Raw genomic sequence first — 21,535 nt, forward strand, 5'->3', positions numbered from 1 at the left:
CCTGGCACATTTTAAAACAAAACTCATCAGTATGGAGAGGATGATTATTTTCTGTATGCTTTTCTTCTGTTCCAGTATGGCGCTGACTGCAGCTCCACAAAAAATAGCAAAATACAGACAGCTTCTCAAGACAATTCAACTGTTAGAAACCACAGTGAAAGATAAGGTAAGCAAAGTATTTGTCATAATATTGAAATTATTTTCAAGCATTATGTATTGTTTAGAATATATCTTGTGAGGGATATCACTTTGAAATGTTAAACTTTTCTAACTTAGATTTGTTTCATTGTAGGATGTTGAATTGCTGCATACACCAGAAAACCCTGTGGTGAGACGGCTTTAACATTTCTTTCTAACTATATCAATTTGATTTTGTACTGGTTTATTCTGTTGACAAGTAGAAGATGCCTTCTTCTTCACATCTCTGACCTAGTACTCTTAATGCAAGCTAGACTGAATAAGAAAATACTTTCATCAAAGTTCTTTATTCTGGATTTTTAATGGCAGAAGTGTTTATGTTATGTAATCTTAATTACTATTTTGCTATCATGTGTGTATTCTAACACACCCCCAGATTCAAATTTGTATGTATTCCATTTACTCAAGAAATGGTGCTAAGAGCGAGGATTCATACAAGATCCAGATGAGCAGGAGTGCTCTTGGGGATGCAGGTTTTGGGATGGGAGTGCCTCCAGTTGCCATGAGCTCCAGCTACGCTGGGACCATTGCTGAGCTGAACGCAAAGTGACCCCCCTTTCCCTCCCACTGAAGCTAAATGCCAGGAGTGGCACTGTAAGGCCGTATTACATAGTGCTTCCTCTCATATGTAGTCACACTGGTTTCCCTAAGACTATTTGTGTGCAAGGGCTGTGCTATCAACGGGAAGATAAAACTGCATTCTGCAAGTATTCTCTTTGGATTATAACTAGTTAAAATTACAAGAACAGGTCCCTGTGAATTCCTTTTTAATACAGATACTTATTTATACATTATTTAATGCTGATATTTTGCGTGTTCCAAGGAACTCCTTGTAGGTAGTAAATTACACCAGAGTCACAGAAAGTGTGTGCATACTCGCAAGTGGCAGGATGCAGGATTTACCGTGAAATTAAATGCTAATAATAGTAACAACATGTCTTAAAAGCTTAGAAGGTAAATGCGTCCTGCTTTCTTTTGATAATCCCCAAACAAAGGTCTAGAGCAACAAAGGTCTAGAGCTAGCCGTGGCTGATCTAATGTTATACTTCTCCTGTTATCAGCTGTCTTAAATTTACCGGTAGTTTTGATTTTTGAGCCCTGACAACTATTTCAGAAAGCAAACAATTTTGATTGACATATAAAAATGATCATTATGCATAGTTTTTTGAAAAACGCCCAGAGTGTAAAGCTATTTACTCAGGACTGTAAACTCTCTTGCAAAACAACAAGAAGAAATGAAAAAAACTCACCTCATTTCACACAGGTTTTGTTAGCCTCCTCCTAAGCTTTACAGTTAGGTGCATTTTTTACTTGCCAAAAACATATGGAAGCATGACCAAAACAGATACGTTTCTTCTCGTTCATTGCTAGAAACAACTGCAGTGCAAACACCTAATGCACCCTAACTAATTGCTGGGTTTTTTTCATTAACACTCTTTCTAACTTGTGGTGTCAAAGTGAAAAGGACGAGATGATTAGCTGTCATTTTACTGCAGTGTTTGCTAACTACCTCTGAAACAAAGCCAATACAACTAGTGACTAATCGCTTAATCAGGTGGTTTCCCCCCCCCAAAGAACATGGTCACCTCAGGAAGGAAGACAACAGTTTATTTACAGCTTAGGGCTTTACAGTCTGATTCTGGGAGGTCCCAAGTACCTCTGCTGAGAACTAGAGGAGACAGAGAATTCACGTACTTAGAACATACTAAGCTGATACAGGTTCAACTTCGGATGAAAAACTTAAAAAAAAAAATTATTAGTGTGCTAATAGTAATTATCACCAGCAACCACATTAACAAACTTTTCATCCAGCAGGGTGAAATTTGCATTTACTGATTTGTCCAAATACTAAGATTTGAATTACAGTGTGCCAAAGCTGCACCCAGGGTGATTAGGTGCAATCATGCCCTAATGAAACTGGACTTCATAAAAAGTCTTTCATATAACTGTATTTCAAATATCAAAATATTGCTTCTATGATAACCTGCTTATGCCAGATTTACATTTGGCCTTGAATATTCAGGAAGACGACTACCTTTTATAACATTCCAAATTCAGTGGTTTATCACTATTTGTTTTGATTTCTTTGAGGTTCCTATGAGTGGACTGAGTGTTAGCCCAATTCAATCCCACACAATTTCCTTGTACACTCAACAATGAAAAATCTTTTTTAAAAAAAAAAAAAAGTGAGAAGTTTAAAAGCTCAGAGGACATCAACCCAAGGGAAAACATGCTGAGGCTGAAAAAGTAGTCTTAGGGCTGAAATGATCCAAGACCGGAAGGAAAATAAGATCTATTGCTGGTGATTTGATATTGCAGCTGAAGTCAGTGACACAATGTTCATTTATATCGGATCAGCATCTAACCCCGCTGATCACTAATTCAAGGAAGTGAAGGTTTTTCAGGCTAATCTGTAAAGTCAGTTTGAGTCAGATGCAGACTACTGCTGCAAATTGACTCTGATACAAATATTTTACACGTTTGCCTAGCCCCCCCCCCAGACATTACCAGTGGTCTAAGCTTTTTAATGCCTCTTCATCAAAGTGCTTAACCCATCACAACATACTAAAACCCACAATCCTTGTGGTCCTCTGACTGTTGGCCTGCGTACAGCTAACTGTTAACTCAGCAAAAAAAAAAAAAAAAAGGCAGCATATATGAGAAATGCTGGTTTCTCAGCTCATTGCAGATGAGACAAAAAATGTTTTCAGTTTCAGCTGGAAAATCAATCTCTTTAAAAACGAGTGTTTTTTTTCCAGTAAGCAAGACTGGTTACGGTAAGAAGCTTGAAACAAACATAAATGTGTGGTTTTTAAGGAAAATAAAATGTTATAACTAACCAATATAAAATGTTGCTATTAAAATTTGCTATAAGCAACATATGTGAAGGTTGCCTTGTCCTTGCCAAAGCAGCAAACTGTAGTGGCATCTAATAAACCAGATGAGATTCAGCTTCCGTAGCAGTTAGTATGCAAAACAGGGATGATGGCTTTGGAGCCTTTCTAATATGCGTAATCAGCAGTTCTAAATGTTTCCTTCTTTGGAAAACAGAAGGCAAGTTAGAAACTGGCTTCAGTAAACACTGCTTTTCTTTCTCTGTTGACTATAGGTTAGTTTTGGCGATATTTTCCACAGTCATGCACCTAGCGAAGGAGAACAGCCACTGCACAGGAAAGGAGATTCTGGAGAGCTTGTAGTCTGTTAGCATCAGTAAAACTAATATGCAGCTGCACCATGAAAGGAAAATGGCAGGTTGCTTTAATTCCAGAGAAGCAGCAGCAACAGAAAATTTGTATCATCAGAATAGATGGCTTCTTTTTCAAGCTAGATGCAGATGGTGCTTACTTTCCTTGACTTAGGTTTAACGTGCACCTGAATTTAAAGCAACACAGTAAGACAAGTCAAGCCAGGAGCCTGGCTCCTTACCCTGTCTCTCATCCTCAATCCCTCTTTTCCCTTTAGTAAGGTAACTAACTTACTTCATCACCTTAATTTCCTATGCTATCAAGTGAGAACATTTCAGTAGTATTTGAAAATATGCAGTTCTACACCAATTCTAAGTATAATTATTAAGTAGGTAATATTAGAAACGGCACAAAAATTAGGAATAAAAAAGTATATTCCCACATGTAGCACTGAGGAACAGTCTAGAGTGACATTCATAATTTTTTAAAAATAAAATACTCATACCCATGCTTGTGAAAACTTACTACTTGCAACATGATCTACTCTTCAGTAGCATTTTCTTTCAATTGCTGTCATGATTAATATCCAAGTGGACATTTTAGGCATTTATTTTATGAGGAAATACTTAATTATCAAAGAACAGGCAGAGTAAAGGTTAAAGATCTCTTGAGTATCTAAAACTAACTTAAAAAAAAGAGTACAATTGAATCTTCTCAATTAATATCCTGGATACTTACTTTTGCACATGGACCACAACCTAACACACGCAGGAACAAATGCTGCAACATTTGTTTTAAAACTGTTCCTTCTTTTCCTGCCCTAGGATGGATGCCTGTTCACAGCTGTGACCTGCTTCCAGAGCGGCACACTGAAATTACAACCAGAAAACAGCCAAGTAAATTCTACATTCACCCAAACCATTAAAGCCTTGAAACGATTCACCCTCAGCAACCCTGGAAAGGTAGGATTTCCTCACAATGCTCATAACTGTGATCATTGCTTCTTATTTTCTATAGCAGACACCACCTGCAACGGTGGAATTGCAGAAAGCAAACTTCTCAGAAAAAACGTTCTGCTTTTCATTACTTTGGAAATTAAAAATGTCCAATTTTCTGCACTTCTGGGAGAGGCATTCACTCTGATCCTGTCAGTCAATTGCATGTATGTACTTGGCAACCATGCAATGGGCCGGACAAAAAACAGGGATTACTGCAAAACACGTGAACGAAAGGTGTTGTTACTATATTCTTTCCCTTTCTGAAATAGCCTGTGTCTCAGCTTTTTCATTTGTAAAAGGCATTGATTACAACCCTCTTGATTTTTCAGTAGGAAAGCTTGAAATATTAGTATTCTGATGCACTGTTTAGAAGTGGCATTATTTTCTTTATCTTCCAGTGTGACTCTTCATGTGAATCTTATGAGAAAAAATCCCCCAAAGAGTTTTTGAAGAGCTTTGCAAAACTAATCAAACAGGTAATCAGAGTTGATTCCTCCTGGGTGCTTTTGACATTTTGCAAACAATTACAGTATCCTTATTTTACGCTATTTCTAACAATGCGTTGTTTTTACAGTTATTCAAGGACTAATATAGGACACACCAGAGCTGAAGGCTACTGAAAATCTACTATTAAAGCAGACACTATGTTATTTAAGACAACATGAAAAATGTAAATATTTTCCATTGCTACTATGCTGTGCTGTGTGTGTGGTAAGTGAAACCTTCTCCCAAAATATTAAGGAGTCTGATTTGGATGGCTAGTGATCCTAGCCTTACCTTACAGTGAAAATTAAATTGTAATTTCACAAAAGTAGGTTCTCTTAAGGGACTTAACTATCATGTTCTGCTGAACTAGAAATACATGAGATGGCTACTCCTGTATTTTTGCTTCGATCTTCAATGAATCTTATACAGAGATGTCTGAAACTTTTTAAAGAAAACAAACAAAAAATTATCAGAGGCTTTGAAGCCTCAAAAGGTATCTACTTGGACCGATTTCCTTATCTACAATAATACCACACACACAATTATTTATAAGTTCTTAGACTGTATCTTAGCTAACTATGGAAAAATATCCTGCATTTAACTCTTATAAATACTGGAAAAACATTTACAAATCATACTGTATGGCATGGATCTGACCTGTGTCCATCTTGAAGTTAATGGCACATTTCCCATGGGTTTCAATAGGGAGAGGAGTAACCCACATGCTCTAAGTGGAGATACAGGATTCTGTGGGGAAAAACACATTTCTGAAGATGGAGTTCCACCTAGGCTCCCTCAACTTAATGTGATAAATACAGCAGAGGCACGACTGGCTGGTATAGACCAGCCACTGCAAAAGGCCCAACAAATACAGTAATTGATGATTATTCAGAGCGAAGCAGCTCAAATGCATATTGCTCTTTCTCAGAAGACAATATTTCACACTCATATTCATGTACCATTAACACTATTCCTTCTCTCTACTCCTCATTCATTTTAACGGTTTAAGTTTTAATTGCAATTTTTTCTTTAAAAACTGCTAAGTTTTTTGTTATGTGGAAACCTGCCTGTACAGCTTCTGAATCCTGATTATTTTTGTGGAACTATGGCCAGAGATACCATTGAAACTTTTTAAATAAAAGTGAGTATCATAGCACTTAAAACTAGTTTTCAGCAGCTTAATTATATACCACAATATTCTGCTTGCAATGATTCCGTACCTCTAGACTCTTCCATCTGAGAAGTAATTGTTAATTTACCCCCAAACAGGTATTAGCCCCACATGAGGAAACTGATCTTGGAAGAGAGTGTAAAGCCTTCCAGTAAAAATTAACCTTTCATCTAATTTTCTCTCTACTTAGTAGAAATGTTGTATAGAGAGGAAACTGGAAAACTACATCTAGTGTTACGATGGAAAATGACAAGCTTAGTTACCTCCAAAAATAATGAGGTAGTATTAAAAATATTTCCATTCCTGTGTCAGCCTAAAGGAAAACTAATACAAAAAGCTTTTTTGCCTCCACATTTTCGCTGTCCTGAAATGTGAACCTCCTCAAAAACCTGTGTCAGAGGAGGAAGGAAGATCCTCAGGGCAACAACAAACCAAGTTTCCACAGTGAATTCTACTTGTTTCTGGTGATGACCATTTTGATTTAGACCATATTTTTTTCTTTTTTTTTTTTTTTGTTTCAAAAACCGTTTTTCCTCTGAGTAATGTTCTATCTCATACCTCAATGTTTCCACATTACTGCATGAGAATTAACATTCTAAACATGAACTACCACTCATGTAAGTAATGAAGCTACTAAGTTTAAAATGGTGTTCTGCACCTTTTATCCCCGTTTCTCTGACTTTGCTACCCATGAAGTCCCTTCATCACCAATTGGTAAGCAATATGCAAAGCTGCTGCTGCAACAGCAATGGATTTTAAAGTTACAGAAGTAGAGAAAGTCAGGGTAAAACAATTTCAGATTTGGATAAAAACAACTGGGAAAATAACAAAGCAAGTGCTGCAATGGCAGAGTACCTGCTGATGTTTCCACAATGTTAGACTTAAATTTTTACAAAGGAGTTAAATTGAATGCCTTTATCATGAACTAAGTGCTTTTTTTGGTGAGTCCTGGAAGGCCAACCAATAAACCAGCACTTTTCATTCACTTCCATTTGCATGTGGAGTTCTGGGGAAAGGAGCTTTATTTTTGTACAAAGAATATAGTATGTATTTTTTTGATTTGTAAATGTCTTTTCCAGTAATTTGCTAAGTGCATTCAAATCAATATCCTAAAGAGCCTGTTGAAATTCTTGTGGTGCAGATGAAATGTGATTAGCATGCCCTAACAAAGAGAACATTGTACATTACATATTTATTAGTAATTATTATAAAGCATTGAGAAGAAACTTTTGTACCTGGGATGGATATTTTATGACAGAAAAGCAATTTCCTACCAGAACGTCATAAGCTAGCTAGTTACTCCTGCCTACACTGGAACAATTTCTGGGTTTTGTACACGAGGCAGCATGTAATGCAGTAAAAGTAATGTAGCTATTTCTGTTTAGTGACTTGCTCCACTGTTTTTAAACTATGGATCTTATCACACCAAGCATAGTGCTAAAGGGGGGTTTTTTGGTTGTTTTAAACGTAATATACTCATTTGTTAATTGAGGCTATTTCTTGCACCTGCAGAACAACTTAATTCAAAACGCTCATCCATAGGATTAAAAAAAACTAGTGAGAAACTGTAACAAATGTAACTTAGAGGGTTAATTGTTCTGAGATCTTGCAGAAAACTGTATTTATTGGACAATCCAGTCCAGGTACGTATGGGGAGTATTAATCACAAAATTATCGCAGCTGATTTTAGTTGACACCACACTTCAGGGCACTGTCAGCACAATCACTGTGGGCAACTTTGTACACCTCAAATACGCTTTGACTTACACGACGCTGAGGCCTCGTGCCAACTCTTTGATTTGTCAGAGTTATGAAAGGTTGAGAGTATTATTCAGGGTGTGTTATTTGAATCCCACATGAAGAACCGGAAATCAGTGAAGGACGCATCAGTCTTCAAGAAGACATCATCTTGTTCTTCGACACTGTTCTCAGGAGAAAAAATGAAGATGCCCCAGGAGGAACTTGTGACCCTAGGAAGGACTAGTTGTCACAATTCCGGATGTGTACACAATCTTGACTTATTCTTACTTGTAAGATGAACTCTCTTTGTACTAACTGCACTCTCTGCAGAAACAATGTATGTTTCGTTAACTGAGTACATAGAGTAAGCCATAAAAGCTCATTACCTCCCAGGGAGGTTTTACAATATATTTATGATTTTAGTCATAAGTGCCCTTTGCAGGCACGTCAAGATGTGTTTTAGCATGATATATACAACTCTGTATAATATTTACTTTTCCTGAGAAGATTCTTTATTTTTATACCAATTGACTCATCTAATTTAATTATTTATTGCATTTCTGTGAATGGAATGTTCATACTAAGGACTATGTGGTCTGGTTTATTTATATGCCTGTGATATTAAATAATTTTAGCTAATACAATTTTCTCTTGTTCTTTTCTTTAAAAACTTCTGACTGTTCCTACCCTGACAAGTAGGGACCCATAAGATCCCTCCGTGAACTTTATTCTTTATTAACCTACGCTGTTATAGATTTTGCCAGATCAGATCAGGGACATGGTATACAAAGTTTATCTTCCCCCTGTTCTTACATAACCATTAAGAAGGGATCGTTAATTTTTTATTGTTCCCATCTCATTTGAAAATCTTTCTTAAAATTGGCTTTTCAGGCTTAAAAAATTCCTTTTGGCAAACTCACAGCAGGTTCAATCACGTCACCTAGACTTCCTTAGATTGACATGAACAAAAATCAGTAACTTCATGTTTTGAGTCTACATAGAATAAAAAGTCAAACACTTGAAAACATAACTCTAGAAGTAACAATTATCCAGTCTGGTTTTCACTGTTCTCTCTCCTCATCTTACTTTCCTCTTGCTTTGAAATGTCAATCCTATTTCCCATCTGTCCTGGTTTCGGCTGGGATAGAGTTAATTTCCTTCCTAGTAGCTGGTGTAGTGCAGCGTTTTGGATTTAGGATGAGAATAATGTTGATAACACAGGGATGTTTTAGTTGTTGCTAAGCAGTGCTTACACTGGTCAAGGACTTTTCAGCTCCCCATGCTCTGCCAGGTGCACAAGAAGCTGGGAGGGGGCACAGCCAGGACAGCTGACCCCAACTGCCCAAAGGGCTATTCCATACCATATGGCCTCATGCTCAGTATAGAAACTGGGGGGAGTTGGCCAGGGAGCAGCGATTGCTGCTTGGAGATGGGCTGGGCATCAGTCAGCGGTGGTGAGCAATTACATTGTGCATCACTTGTTTTGTACATTCTTTTATCATTATTATTATTATTTTCCCTTCCTCTGCTGTCCGATTAAACTGTCTTTATCTTGACCATGGGTTTTACTTTTTTTTCCCCCCAATTCTCTCCCCCATCCCACCAGGGCAGGGGGAGGGTGAGCAAGTGGCTGTATGGTGCCTGTTGCCGACTGGGGTTAAACCACACCACCATCCCAATTCGACAGGATGTGCTGAAGTTCTCACAAAATGAGTATTTTTAGCTATTATAATTTATAAGGGTGGCTATGTTTTATCTTTTATAAAGTGCCTTTTCCCTAAAATGTAACAAAAATGGATTTGTTCCAACAAAGCTCTAACAAAAACAAGACTAAACAGTTGAAAAGCTATTCCTTCCCTTTTCACCTGTTCAGAAAACACTGACTCAAATAGTATCTCCTTCCATTGTTTCCTGTCATCACACAACTGCATTTGTTGGGCCTAATTTTCTTAAAAAAAAAAAAAAAAGAAAAAAGCAAGCCTTCAGAAATAAATAAAAACAAATAGGAAGTGTCATAAAACATTGGAGACTTCAGGCATAAACTGCTCCTACATCCAAGACAGAGGCTGATGTGCAGGACAATGCTGCCATGATCTCTCTCCTAGAACACAAGCAGTCCTGCCCTTCCCAGTAGGTATTTTCCTCTCAAAAAAAGAGCCAGCAGACTGACTCCCAATGAGCTGGATGTGCCAGTTGCCTCCTCTTGGCTCCCAAATAATTCAGTGGTGGCGGACACCTGAATTTGCAGCCTGTATCACCCTGTAAAAGCGTTTGGAGGGAAGAGCAAAAGGATAGGGTCTAATCCAAGCAATCCCTCCTACCTTTGCGCACAAGAAACCAGTGGAAGTCAGATACGCTGGGATTCACCCACAGTTAACAATTAGGCAAATCTGAGCCATCTGTCCGCTCAACAACGAGAAGCAGACATACTCAGGAACAAGTCATCCCACTCCAAACTAGCTATGCAATATAGGTGACTAGAAAAAACCACAGGGAATAGCTCTCACTCAGATAACTACATATTTGATGCCTATTATTAGATATGATGAATCTCACTCAAACTACCTAGCATTTAGATGCAAGCCAAGATGTTCAGAATACTGTCTGTGGCTGATGCACCGTCTCCAGGTGCATATTTGCTAAATACACTATAGCCTCTCTTTCCTGGTATAACATATTTAATTTTGTACATATACACTGCTTTTATTTCTTACTTGCATCTCTCAGTATTCCCACCTACAGTTACAATCACATTAGAAAATACAGGAAAGAAAATATTTGGAGTAGACATGTCCTTGCTTTTAAAGTCTAAGGAAAATGAAAAATAAATACAGAGCAAATATGTAAGTATGATTTCAGAAATATTGTTAGCAGCTGATCTAACAGTGTCTCTGCTGTGGGCAACTGGTAGTGTGTAAGTACTTGAGACACTGTATTGTGGGAAGCAAATAGACCCTGAAGCCCTGTGGCCAGGCAACTTTGTCTTCCTAAGTACATTGTTCACTGTCTCCAATTATAATGCTACAGACCTCATAGAACCTGAAACAGATTGCACAGAAGCTTTAACAGAAGGCTTTAGGCTTCTGGTACATTCAAAAGTATTTGCTAGAGCACAGCGGATATGTTGTGCATTGTATGGATAACATGCTGGTGCAACAGAGAACAACAAAGCCTCCCAAACTGAAGACAATTGTGCTAATTCTAGAATAACTCAACTATTTACCTCTGCTGAGAAGTCTAGGCACAATTTTGCCCAAATTGACCTAGATACCTGTGCGCTGACACTGCTGTGTAGATGTAAGAGAACTCCCTTTCAGAGCTGGAACATCTCAAATATGTTGGTTTGTACTGCATAGAAATGCCATGCTCTTTCTCTCAATAAGGTTGTTTTTACACCCCCTGCATGTAGTCCCAACAGCTGTGGGGGCGGGGAACAAAACAAAACTGTCCTACAGTGTTCTTGCTTTGTACTTGTGCTGATGATCCATGTTGTAAAAGGAGTAAAGGTGAAAGAGAACATAGCCTAGTCAAACATCATCTTTGTCCAGGCTAATGCTCTGAATTGCTGTACTGCCACCTGCTGACAATTGTATGGTAATTCAAATAAAAACAGGTAAACTGAAAGAATCACTCATGACAGTATGCTTTGAGATACACTACAGAGATAACAACAACGAAGTTCTTTACTTCCCATTTAGTTTTCCCTTCTCCTGCTTACACAGCTGAAGATTTCCTAATATTCTTTTCTTGTCCAATTGTTTTACTACTGTAACATTATGAAGTGTATTAAACATTAAAAAGTCCGGAACAAAGGCACCTGAAAAATTACTCAAAAAAGTTTCTATTTTCTAGGCTTCAGAGATGTTAAGAACCCAAAAGATGGGGCATTACTCATACAGAATAATCTGTTTATTTCTGATGGAAGCTTTGTTTCTCTGTTCTTGTATCTCACGTTGCTACCTATTTCACAGGACACCATCACGTCAGCATCTTTCTTGCATACCTGTTCCACCTTGAACAGACTGAAATATCAGTGACAACTTAGGGAGGATGAAGGGTTTACATGGTAGCTAAAACTTCTGAAGGAATTAGAAAGGATGAAGATTGAAAGTATGGCAATATGGAGTCACTCAGAAAATTGAAAGTTAAAGTTAAGACAAATCACCTTAAATCATGAATATGCACAGGTCAAAGCATACTACCTATATACACATGTTCTGAGGCTATGTTAAGGTGTCTCTGCTTTTGGACAAGAGCTGGGTACTGGGTTTGATACAGCGTAGCTTCTGTACACTGATTTCACATCATTAGCTGGCTTATTTTTCCAAAGAATCACCTTCAAAATAGAATTGGATCAAACCTGGCTCACAGGTCATGCCACTTGGTGTTTATCCTGATATTGGCTTGTAGCCCCAAGAAGCAAAGCAGTTTGCAGTGAAGCTGACAAGGATAGCGGCTACTTGCAGCATTGTCCTTGGGGAGTAACCCTCCCAGGTATAACAAAATACCTGCAACAATAATCTTTAATGAATACCTCCAAAACTTTTTCTGAAGCAATGCTGATTATGCTAAAGATTTATATGCTGTGGCAGGAGAATACAGATGGAGTCCTCAAAACTCATTGCTGGTACCAACTTGCCAACAGATAACAATTTATCTGTACATAGTCAACTGAGATAATCCAGAACATCTCTCTATATCATCTGTATATGGAACTTAAGACAATCCTCCTAAATCAGGGACTTGATAACGTATGCAGTGAATACACTCCCTGTTCTTATTGCTGTCATTAGAAGGGAGTAAGATTCCGACTTCTAAATGTACATAAACACCAAATATTCACCATACCCTGCCTTTAGGCACCTTGCCATCTTTATGTCCAGCAACCTTCCCTGTGATTGTTTGCTCAACTACAATAGCAGTGATGTTTACTGTTCTCTATTCTTAATTCCTAACATTTAACTTGCTTTTCTGACTGCTCCCGAGCCACAAGTTGACAATTTCGTGTAAGTATCAGGTTACCTGAAAGTGTCACTCATGTGTGGTTACGTACAACTTGGAGCCCACTGTTTTACATGTAAAGTTAGGATTTCCCCTGCACAGACACACAGACATGACTCTACCTCTATCAACACTGAACTTCACCATTCTTTTGCCCAGTCTTGAAAGGTTTTTCCAGAACTTCTTATGCTCTGCCCTTATCCTCACTGCCCTACCATTAGCAAACTTTCCCAAGATAATCTCTATTACAAGAATTGCATTACAATTTCGTCTTCTGTTTGTTATCTTTCAACCAATTAGCTTCCCATGCAGTGACCTTCCTTTTAAGTCTACTGATGCCTAGTATCCTTCAGGGAGGGGCTTTGTCATTTTTTTTGAAATCCACATGACTATGGAAGCCAAATCACCTTTATCCGTATGACTGTTAATCCTTTCAACTTTGTACTGCAGGATACTGCAGTACAAATATTGCAGGATTTGTACTGCAGTACAACTTTGTACTGCACGATACTGCAGTACAAAAACACTTTGCAAGGCAGGATTTTTCTCTCCAAAAGCCGTAGTGACTCTTCTTAAGCAGATTACATTTACTCAGGTACCCACTCATTCATTTTTTTTTCTCGTAACGTCTGCTAGCTTTCACAGTTTCCTAGACTCCCTGTGGAACCTCTTCAAAACGTTGGCTTCCCCATTCATCGCCGCCCAGTTCTCAGCTATCATAGCAGTTTAGAGTGAGAGGTTACATGCCCCACTTAGCAATTCAGCTATTTCAGAACTCCTGGGCAAATATCGTCAGTGGCCTGCACTGTTTTAAAACGTTGTTCCACAGACTTCTTTTTAGCCACTTCAGTTCCCAAGAGATCTGTTGATGGTTTCCTCATGAAGAAAGTTGCCAACATTCTCACTTTATTCCAAACTGAACTTTGTAGTTTCTTCTACACAAATAATTAATTAGCTTGCCTTTGATAGTCTTATCCATCAGTCCTGTCATAGTTGCTCATCATCTTACAAACACTCTTGGAGCATTTCTTGCTCCTACATTTAGAAGAAGATTTAGTATTAATTTTTGCTAGATGTTACCTCAAACTCTTTTTTAGCCCATCTTTTATTTATTAATTTTTTACACTGTATCTGACAGTTTATCGTCCTCTTTTCTTCATTTGAGTACATCACCAGTTTTCTGAAGGATATCAACGGCCTCCCTTACCACGCCAGGTTGCCTCTTTAGCTTCTCCTTTCCCTTTGCAAGAGGCTGTACAAATGGATGTTGTGTTCAAGTTCCCCTTCATTAACTGTCCAACAACCTATCAGGATTCCTCCTGCCCCTTTTAGTTTCTTTGTGAAGAGATTTCTCATTTTTCTCTCTTTTCACCTTTTGAAGATGACCTTATCCTTAAACCTCTCTCCCTACTGTTTCCTGTCCCCTCTCCATGCCCATCCCCGACTCTCCATCTTTCTTCTTCCCATTCTAATTTCCCACCTTGGTTCTCCAACTCCAATTCACTTTCTTCCTTCTGTTATGCTTCCTCCAATCTCCTTTCTGTTTTCAAGGGTTTTCAGACACTTACATGGTACATAAACATCAGCTGTGCAATTCCATTAAAATGGAAAAACAGTTGAACATAACTTTATAAGGGCCACTACACAGTAGCATTAAATCTCTTACTCATCACAACTGCTGCTTATCAACCAGTATAAGTTTCCACAAGAAAAAGATGGCTCACGAATTCCTGGCAGCCTCTCTAGGCTGAACATCAAAGGATCATCCATGGGAGAACATCCTTACAACAAGGAAGTCAGAAAGATTTTCATTTTTAAGCCACAGAAGTGAAGAGATCACTCACGAACCAGATGTAATGGAAGATACAGTACGTTCCATATCAAGCTTATCACAACAGATCAAACAAATGCTTTAACACTGTGACAGAGCAGCTCTCTCCATCCTCCCTTAAAACAAATGTAGAGACAATGAATGAAAAAGGCATCAAGGCCAGAGCCAGTTTATATTAAGACAGGGGCTGAAGGGAAGACAGTATCTGCAGGGAGTGAAATACAGAAAAACGTGTGAGGATGGCACACCAAATCTAGCATTTCATTAAATCAAGAAGCAACTTCAAACTTATGACTGCCTTTATGGATGGCAAGTAAACACACCGATGTAAAGACGACATCGTAGCACAAGAGGGCAGCAGGCAGCTGGGAAAGGAAAACAGACCTTCTCCCCCTCGTCCTCCCTGCCCCAGCTTTTAAAAAAATTAATCTCACCAACCCTCAAACGTAGAGAAATAATGTTGGAAAAGGTAACGTTACTCAAAAGAGCTACAATGCTCCCATTTCTGAGAAAGAATTAATGATCAAAAGTTATAAAGTTGACTTTCTCAATACAAACTAAGATACTTTAGGGTTCGGTGAACTCCTCCTTAGCAGGAAAATCCAACATTTACCTGACAATGGCTCAAACTCAGCAAAACAGATCTGATCAGTCCTGAAGATAATTTTCTTTGAGATGACAATGTCTGCACAGACACTAGTAATTCTGATAGGTTAAAAACAGGGACAAGGAAGAATATTAGAAAAAAAGAGAAAACATTGTTTTATGCATCAGGTGTTTATAAAGCCTACTATCGTTGTGTTTGAGGACCTCATAAATAATTAATCGCATCACTGTTGTTATTATTCCCTACTTTACTAGCGGGGAAATGTCAGGCACAAAGTAATTAGATGGCTTTCCCAAAGCTTTAGATGAACTCTGCATCAGAGGCATAGAGTGAAGCAAACTGATGCTAATGAATCCAGTCTGGCACTTTTACCAGACGTGTATGAAGACACATAGGCATGACACCCAGCATGCACGCACCTATCCTCCTAACAGCTCACCTAGTATCTTATGAATGCTGTTCACAAGGGCATGAGACACCCCATTCAGACAAGGTACACTTGCTAACGCTGAGGCCAATTTTCAATTCTGTATCTGTAAGGAAGTAAGCTGGAAGTTTCTACAATACTTTGCCCCCTCCCACACATTTAATCTCTCTCTTCAAGGCTGCTTAAGAAATGGAGTATATAAAGACACCAGTGAATCAAGTCAACACAGCAGGAACATCTGGCTTACCTGCTGGCACATTAAAAGCAACATCAAGAAAACTAAAGGCTCTTTGCCTGGGTTCTGTGAGCAAAGAACACACGGGAAACCCAAAACACCCATCACAATTTACTCTGCCACTCAAACATACTCTGTGATAAGACTTAACATTTTTGCAATGTGGCAGGGTTGTTTTGGGGGGATTTTTTGAGTTAATTTTGTGGAAAACTGGTATTTTTAAGCAAAAATACCTTGACATCAAATCTACTTAAACTGAAAATAGGCATAAACCTACCTATGAAGTCCTAAAGGAGTTTGTTGGTGGTTCCATGTTGTGTTCTCTTTTACAGGCACAGTTCAAATGCCATCTACTTAGCCATCTACTTTCTGTTTCTTCTTCCTATATTAATTTCTTTCCCAATCTTAATTTACTCCTTCCTCATTCATTCTTTCACTCTCTTTTTCTTCTACTCTCCTTCTCTCCTTTACATAAAGCCAGTTTAATGGTGCATGACATTTACAACTCTTTTGCATTAACACCATACAGGACAAAGCACTGGCAAATCTTGCCTCACCTTATGTCACAGATCCTTTAATACTCAGCAACGCACTAAAATTATTCCCAGTTGCCACTCTACTCTGCTTCTATAAAAGGTTGAAAATGGCACATTACCAGTATATAAAGCCTTTGCTGTTGGGATACTGAGCATCTAGGAAGAATCCGTATCATTGCTAGCTTCTCAGCTAAATACAGCCTGTTAAAATGGCAAAAGCCATTCATACTTTGGAATCTACTGGTGAAAGCTCAGAAACAGCAATGCCACACTGTACCATTAGGAGAAGTATCACCTGAAAACAAATATACACATAAATCACAAACGACAAGCAGAAAAATTTACAGGCTCTTTGCTATCCCTGGAAGAATTTAACTTCCCTTCTCACAGTTTCTAACACAATTTCTCTCTGATAGCAATTATGAGTGCCAACACAAAGAAAGGGCTAATTTTTGCAAGGAAACAGCTGGCCCACAGTCAGTCCAGAGCTAGAAGATAAGGCAGGGAGCCGATGGGGCAGGAAGAGAAAGGAGGGCTCAGTAGTGAGCACGCCTTTCTCGGAGTCATCACTAAACCTGCCCTCTGAGGGGCTCGGTGCTGCAGTGGCCACCCTTCCCATGGCACGGAGTGCTGCTACTCTCCTGGCCGTGGAGCACTCAGCCCATTTCTGAAATACTAACCTAGTATCTGCAGCTGAACGATACTTCTGAGCATTCCTTATCAGCTTACTGCCTCCTTTCTTGGTGGACACATTTTTGCTTCAATTCTCAGTCTGTTCAGGATGAGACAGCTGCTGCATTCTACTCCCCCTTCTAGTTTTTTCAGTCCCTACCTTTACAGGAATATTGTTGGACAAATGTACATGATTAAGTTTTGTTTGGCGAGATTAGCTTCAGAAATTCTCCTTCCTTTCCCCATCTTCATCCACTCTTTCAACTCGCTCAATCCTAACCATTCACTCTTGTCTTAGCTGGGCAAGTGTAACTGCAACTGCTCTTCAAACCTGAAATGATTCAAGTTAAAAACAGCCTTGGCCTCCTCTGGCAAAAATACTGGGGGGGTGCGTGTGTGTGTTTTGTTTTTGGTTTTTTTGCGAGTTTTTTTTTGGCTTTTTTTTTGTTTTGGTTTCGTTTTTTTCTGATTCTTTCCATGTTCTGGTTTACATCATGGCCCTACAAAGAGCTGAACAAACACCAGGTAACAACCTGACCTGGCAGTAAGAATTTTTATGGCACTGAAGAATGAAGTACCGGGTACCTATTGCCTCAAGCTCCTTCTCCACCTGTGTTTCACTGGGGCACGGCTGGCTTCAACCATTCCCACTTCTGCCACCTACCAGCCCCCAACAATGCATTTTTTTGCATTGCACAGACACAGACAAGAACCTCACCTGGATTTCTTAATGAATGATTAACCAATAACTGCCTTTAAAACATGTCCTCCTTAAGCATGAATGTTTTGCACCATAAGACTTTCCTTAAAAAAATGTTGTACAAGGCAAACTCAGAAGTAGACTGGGCTGGGAACTTTTCAGTGAAAAGTTTTTCCACTGGAGGGTAACAATTTGTTGAAACTGAAACTTTTCTTTTCAACTTTCACTGAAACAGTCTGACAAAACTTTAAACAAAAAAAAACATTTCTCACGTCCAGAATGGAATTTCTATTAAAAACAAGAGCATGTGCGCAAAAGCAGAGCAGACAGCAGGTTTCTGGAATGGGCATTCACCAGGGAAGTGACTGCTGGAGTTGGAGTCCAATCCCTGCTCCGCTTGATTTGGATTCTCCATTTAGACATGCTCCACCAAGATGTCAGAGCAGGTGCCTACTCAACAGACTATCAACTGCTATAGATCAATCTCTCTCTTTCTTGAGTGTTTTTTACTAAAACAGTTGAAAGTTTTCTACATCGTTTCAGTGTGACACAGGGGAAAAAAGGTCAAAATTGAAAAAATGACACTTCTGTGAGATTGGAAAATATTTTCTAGCTAGTTCTATCTGGTTCTCATAAGATTTATCTCACTGTTTGAGACAATTCTCTGACAAATTTCCCAGTCCAATGCATGTGCCTTATTTAGCCTTTAAGTGAAATTCAGTGGGCAGCACAGTGATGAAGGTCAGACGAAGAGCAGCAGAGGTATACAGCAAACAGTAAATGCCTTTATGGAATAAAAGAAACTGTAGGTTGAAAACTCAATGGAAGAACAAAAATGGATACTAATCTAATTTCAAACTTCTCCCTCTATGAAAGTTTCTGTATGAGTACTGATCCATCAATAAGCCATTTCACAACCAAAAGCACCCAAGGTGTTTTCCCAGCCCCCACAGATCTCCTTATTTTCCACCAAGACAAAGCACCAACACAACTAATTCACTTCAGTGAAATTGCTCTGCACCAACAGTCAGATATGAGCAGTCACATGACTTTGGATAACTCATGCTCAGTTCTTCAGTTAAAGGAATGATGATTTATGCTTTAAAATATATGATAAACATATTTTAAACTCTGTAAGTTTAAGACAAATATGTAGCTCCATATATTTGTAACATAGTATTTTATAATTGTCATCATAAACTATGATTAAAATTGTGGTTCTTTCTGTTGCTCTATTTTAATGTTGCTTATATATAAAAAGTTATCTAGATATATGTGAGCAGCTACCATCACACCGTTCACATACAATGCACCATACACATGCCCCAATCCTATTAACCCTAGAGATGGACAATTACAAAAATTCATGTGAATGTGCCATACTTCACTTGTCATAGGCATACTCTTTTACTGCCTGTCCAACAGGTAGTACTGGACTAGTTAGAGCATCCCAAAGTGACAGAACTGCACTGCTAAAAAAAAGAAAAAAACCAGTCAACACTATACAGTGAAAAATAAACTTGATGTTTAACATTAGATTGCTGAAGTTGGTAGTGTTTTACTCACTGTGTATCCAATGTCTTTTCAAAACCAGCATTTTTCCTTTAAGCACTGTCACCAGGCCTACACATAGTCTACAAATAGCGTTATATAGTAACATGCTCTTTTAGTTTAATACTTAGTGCAAAAAGGTTACATTCATATTTTCGTAATTATTTCTAACAGGTGTTTTTGAGACCTCTCTCTCTAAGCTTGCTATCTGGGGATGTGAGTTTTTATAGGGATAAACTGAAGTATTGTTACAGGGGAATTTTTAAAACAGCACAGTGTTGACCTAGCTTGAGTTCTACGCTCTGAATGCTATTACAACAACAGTTGCAGAAACAGCAATTCAATGCTAATTACCAACTTTATTTTTTGCACCCTTTTGACATTGCGTTTTTGCAGTTCCAAATTCCCCGCTTCACCACACCCAAGTTAATAGACACAAATAACCAGGTAAAAATTGGTCATGTTGATGCGTTCTAGTACATGACCTTAAAAGGACTCAGACAGTGATTAGATCTCAGACTTTTGATATCCAAAATCATACCAGATATGGCCCACTTTTTTATTATTATTTACACAGATTTAATAAATTTTAGCTGCTTTGCAACATAACAAACATGGAACCAGCTTCTCTGTTACTCTACACTTCTCCCTTATTTTGCATTGTACAGCTTTTCATTCCTACCTCATCATCCAAGATTTAAATGGAGAGAACAGGTGGTCCTCACTGGCAAAACAGAAGCACCACTGTCTACGTCTCTCAAACAAGCAAGTCTTAGTCACTGGTGTCAGAAGTACAGCAAACTGGCTAACTTCACCTGGCAAGAGAATGCTGCTTAGGCTTACCTATTGCAGCAGCATTTGTTTCTGCCCTAGAAATTAACAAACACAGGAGGCGGCCCCAAGCAAGCCAAGAGACACCGGATGGAGATGATGCTTGTCACCTCTTGACTCCTGTAAGCTGATATGAAGCAAGAAAGCAGAAGTTTTATGACTTGGGATTTCAAGTTCCACAATTTCAAACTTCCCTGCCTGGTACTACAATCTCATTGTAATTCTGGCCTCAAGCAGCAATGATTTTTTTATTCTGTCTGTATCTGTATCACCATGGTTAAAAGTCTAACTGGACAGTAAGCTGCTAAGATAAAGTGACACCTTGCATGACAAAGCTTAGCAAGTTGCCCCTCAGCAGGGGAGCACAGCAAGGATATGGGTATCTGGGAAGTGTCCAATGGTTAACGAAACATGCTGTATCCTACAATCTCAGGCTGAAGCGCTGCAAGTGTGCTGCACACTTGGCTTTGCAGGGACCCTTTGCTGACTTTTCAATTCAGCTAAGGCAGCCCCATGAAGTCTCAGTGGCAGTCACCTTTACACTGCTCCTCTAAACTGCCCTCCTCACACCTGCCTCATGGTGGTTCTTCTGTTTCCATTTACTTCTTTCACTCTCAGCAGCAGGCAACTTCTTCATGTAACACTCTGACTATCTAGCTCTCAAATCCGTTTCCAGACTACTGTCTCCGGCCTGCCAACCTCCTACAATATCCAGCCCTTGAGCACAAAAGAGGAAAGAGCAGCAGATTCATGAGTTGGCAGGAGGTGCATCACAGCATAAGTACTGTAACTGTCTTGTAACAGCCTGCAGTCTTATGTGTACCTCCTCTTGCCTTTTGGAGATGCCAGTACATCAAAACCTGTTACACATAGCATGGAGAAGTCTACTGACTCTGATACCACCACATTTTTCCTCATCTGGGAGCACTGGGGTCAATTCTTCTGTTCCTCTCTCCTGTAAATTCACTTAGAAAATATTAAGACATTATTGGCACAATATATTAGTGGACTGAAATAAATACACAGTGGCCATTACTCCTCTGCTGTGGAGCAGTCATGGGACATGATAATACCAGACCAGGGGCAACGTCAACCACCTTCACTGAAAGCAGAGGCATCTGACCCCAATGAGAACTGCAGGTGCTCCATGCCACACAAGAACATACAGACTACACCTTGTATATGACATATACCCATATGCAGCAGCCAGATGAGGAGGCACCAGCAGATGGTGCCCCACAACAGGTACTGTATCATCTCCTGGGTTTGCTGAGAACCACACACCCGCTCAGCCTCAGCAGAAATGGCTTCCTCTGCACAGCTCTCTGTGCAATGCTCTTACCGTTTAATGTCCCTGAAAGTCAGG

At 39.0% G+C, this 21,535-nt stretch overlaps 1 protein-coding gene across 1 annotated transcript; it reads left to right on the forward strand.

Moving 5' to 3' along the window:
* The first annotated feature begins 31 nt into the window (after nt 1-31).
* IL21 (interleukin 21) lies at nt 32-19,815 on the forward strand. Its single transcript, XM_075500524.1, has 5 exons — nt 32-166; nt 293-328; nt 4,208-4,345; nt 4,780-4,857; nt 19,735-19,815. The coding sequence occupies exons 1-5, from the start codon at nt 32-34 to the stop codon at nt 19,813-19,815; spliced, it is 468 nt and encodes a 155-aa protein (XP_075356639.1).
* The last annotated feature ends 1,720 nt before the right edge of the window (nt 19,816-21,535 follow it).

This window comes from Mycteria americana, chromosome 4, assembly GCF_035582795.1.
Source record: "Mycteria americana isolate JAX WOST 10 ecotype Jacksonville Zoo and Gardens chromosome 4, USCA_MyAme_1.0, whole genome shotgun sequence".
In the NCBI taxonomy this organism is placed as follows: domain Eukaryota; kingdom Metazoa; phylum Chordata; class Aves; order Ciconiiformes; family Ciconiidae; genus Mycteria; species Mycteria americana.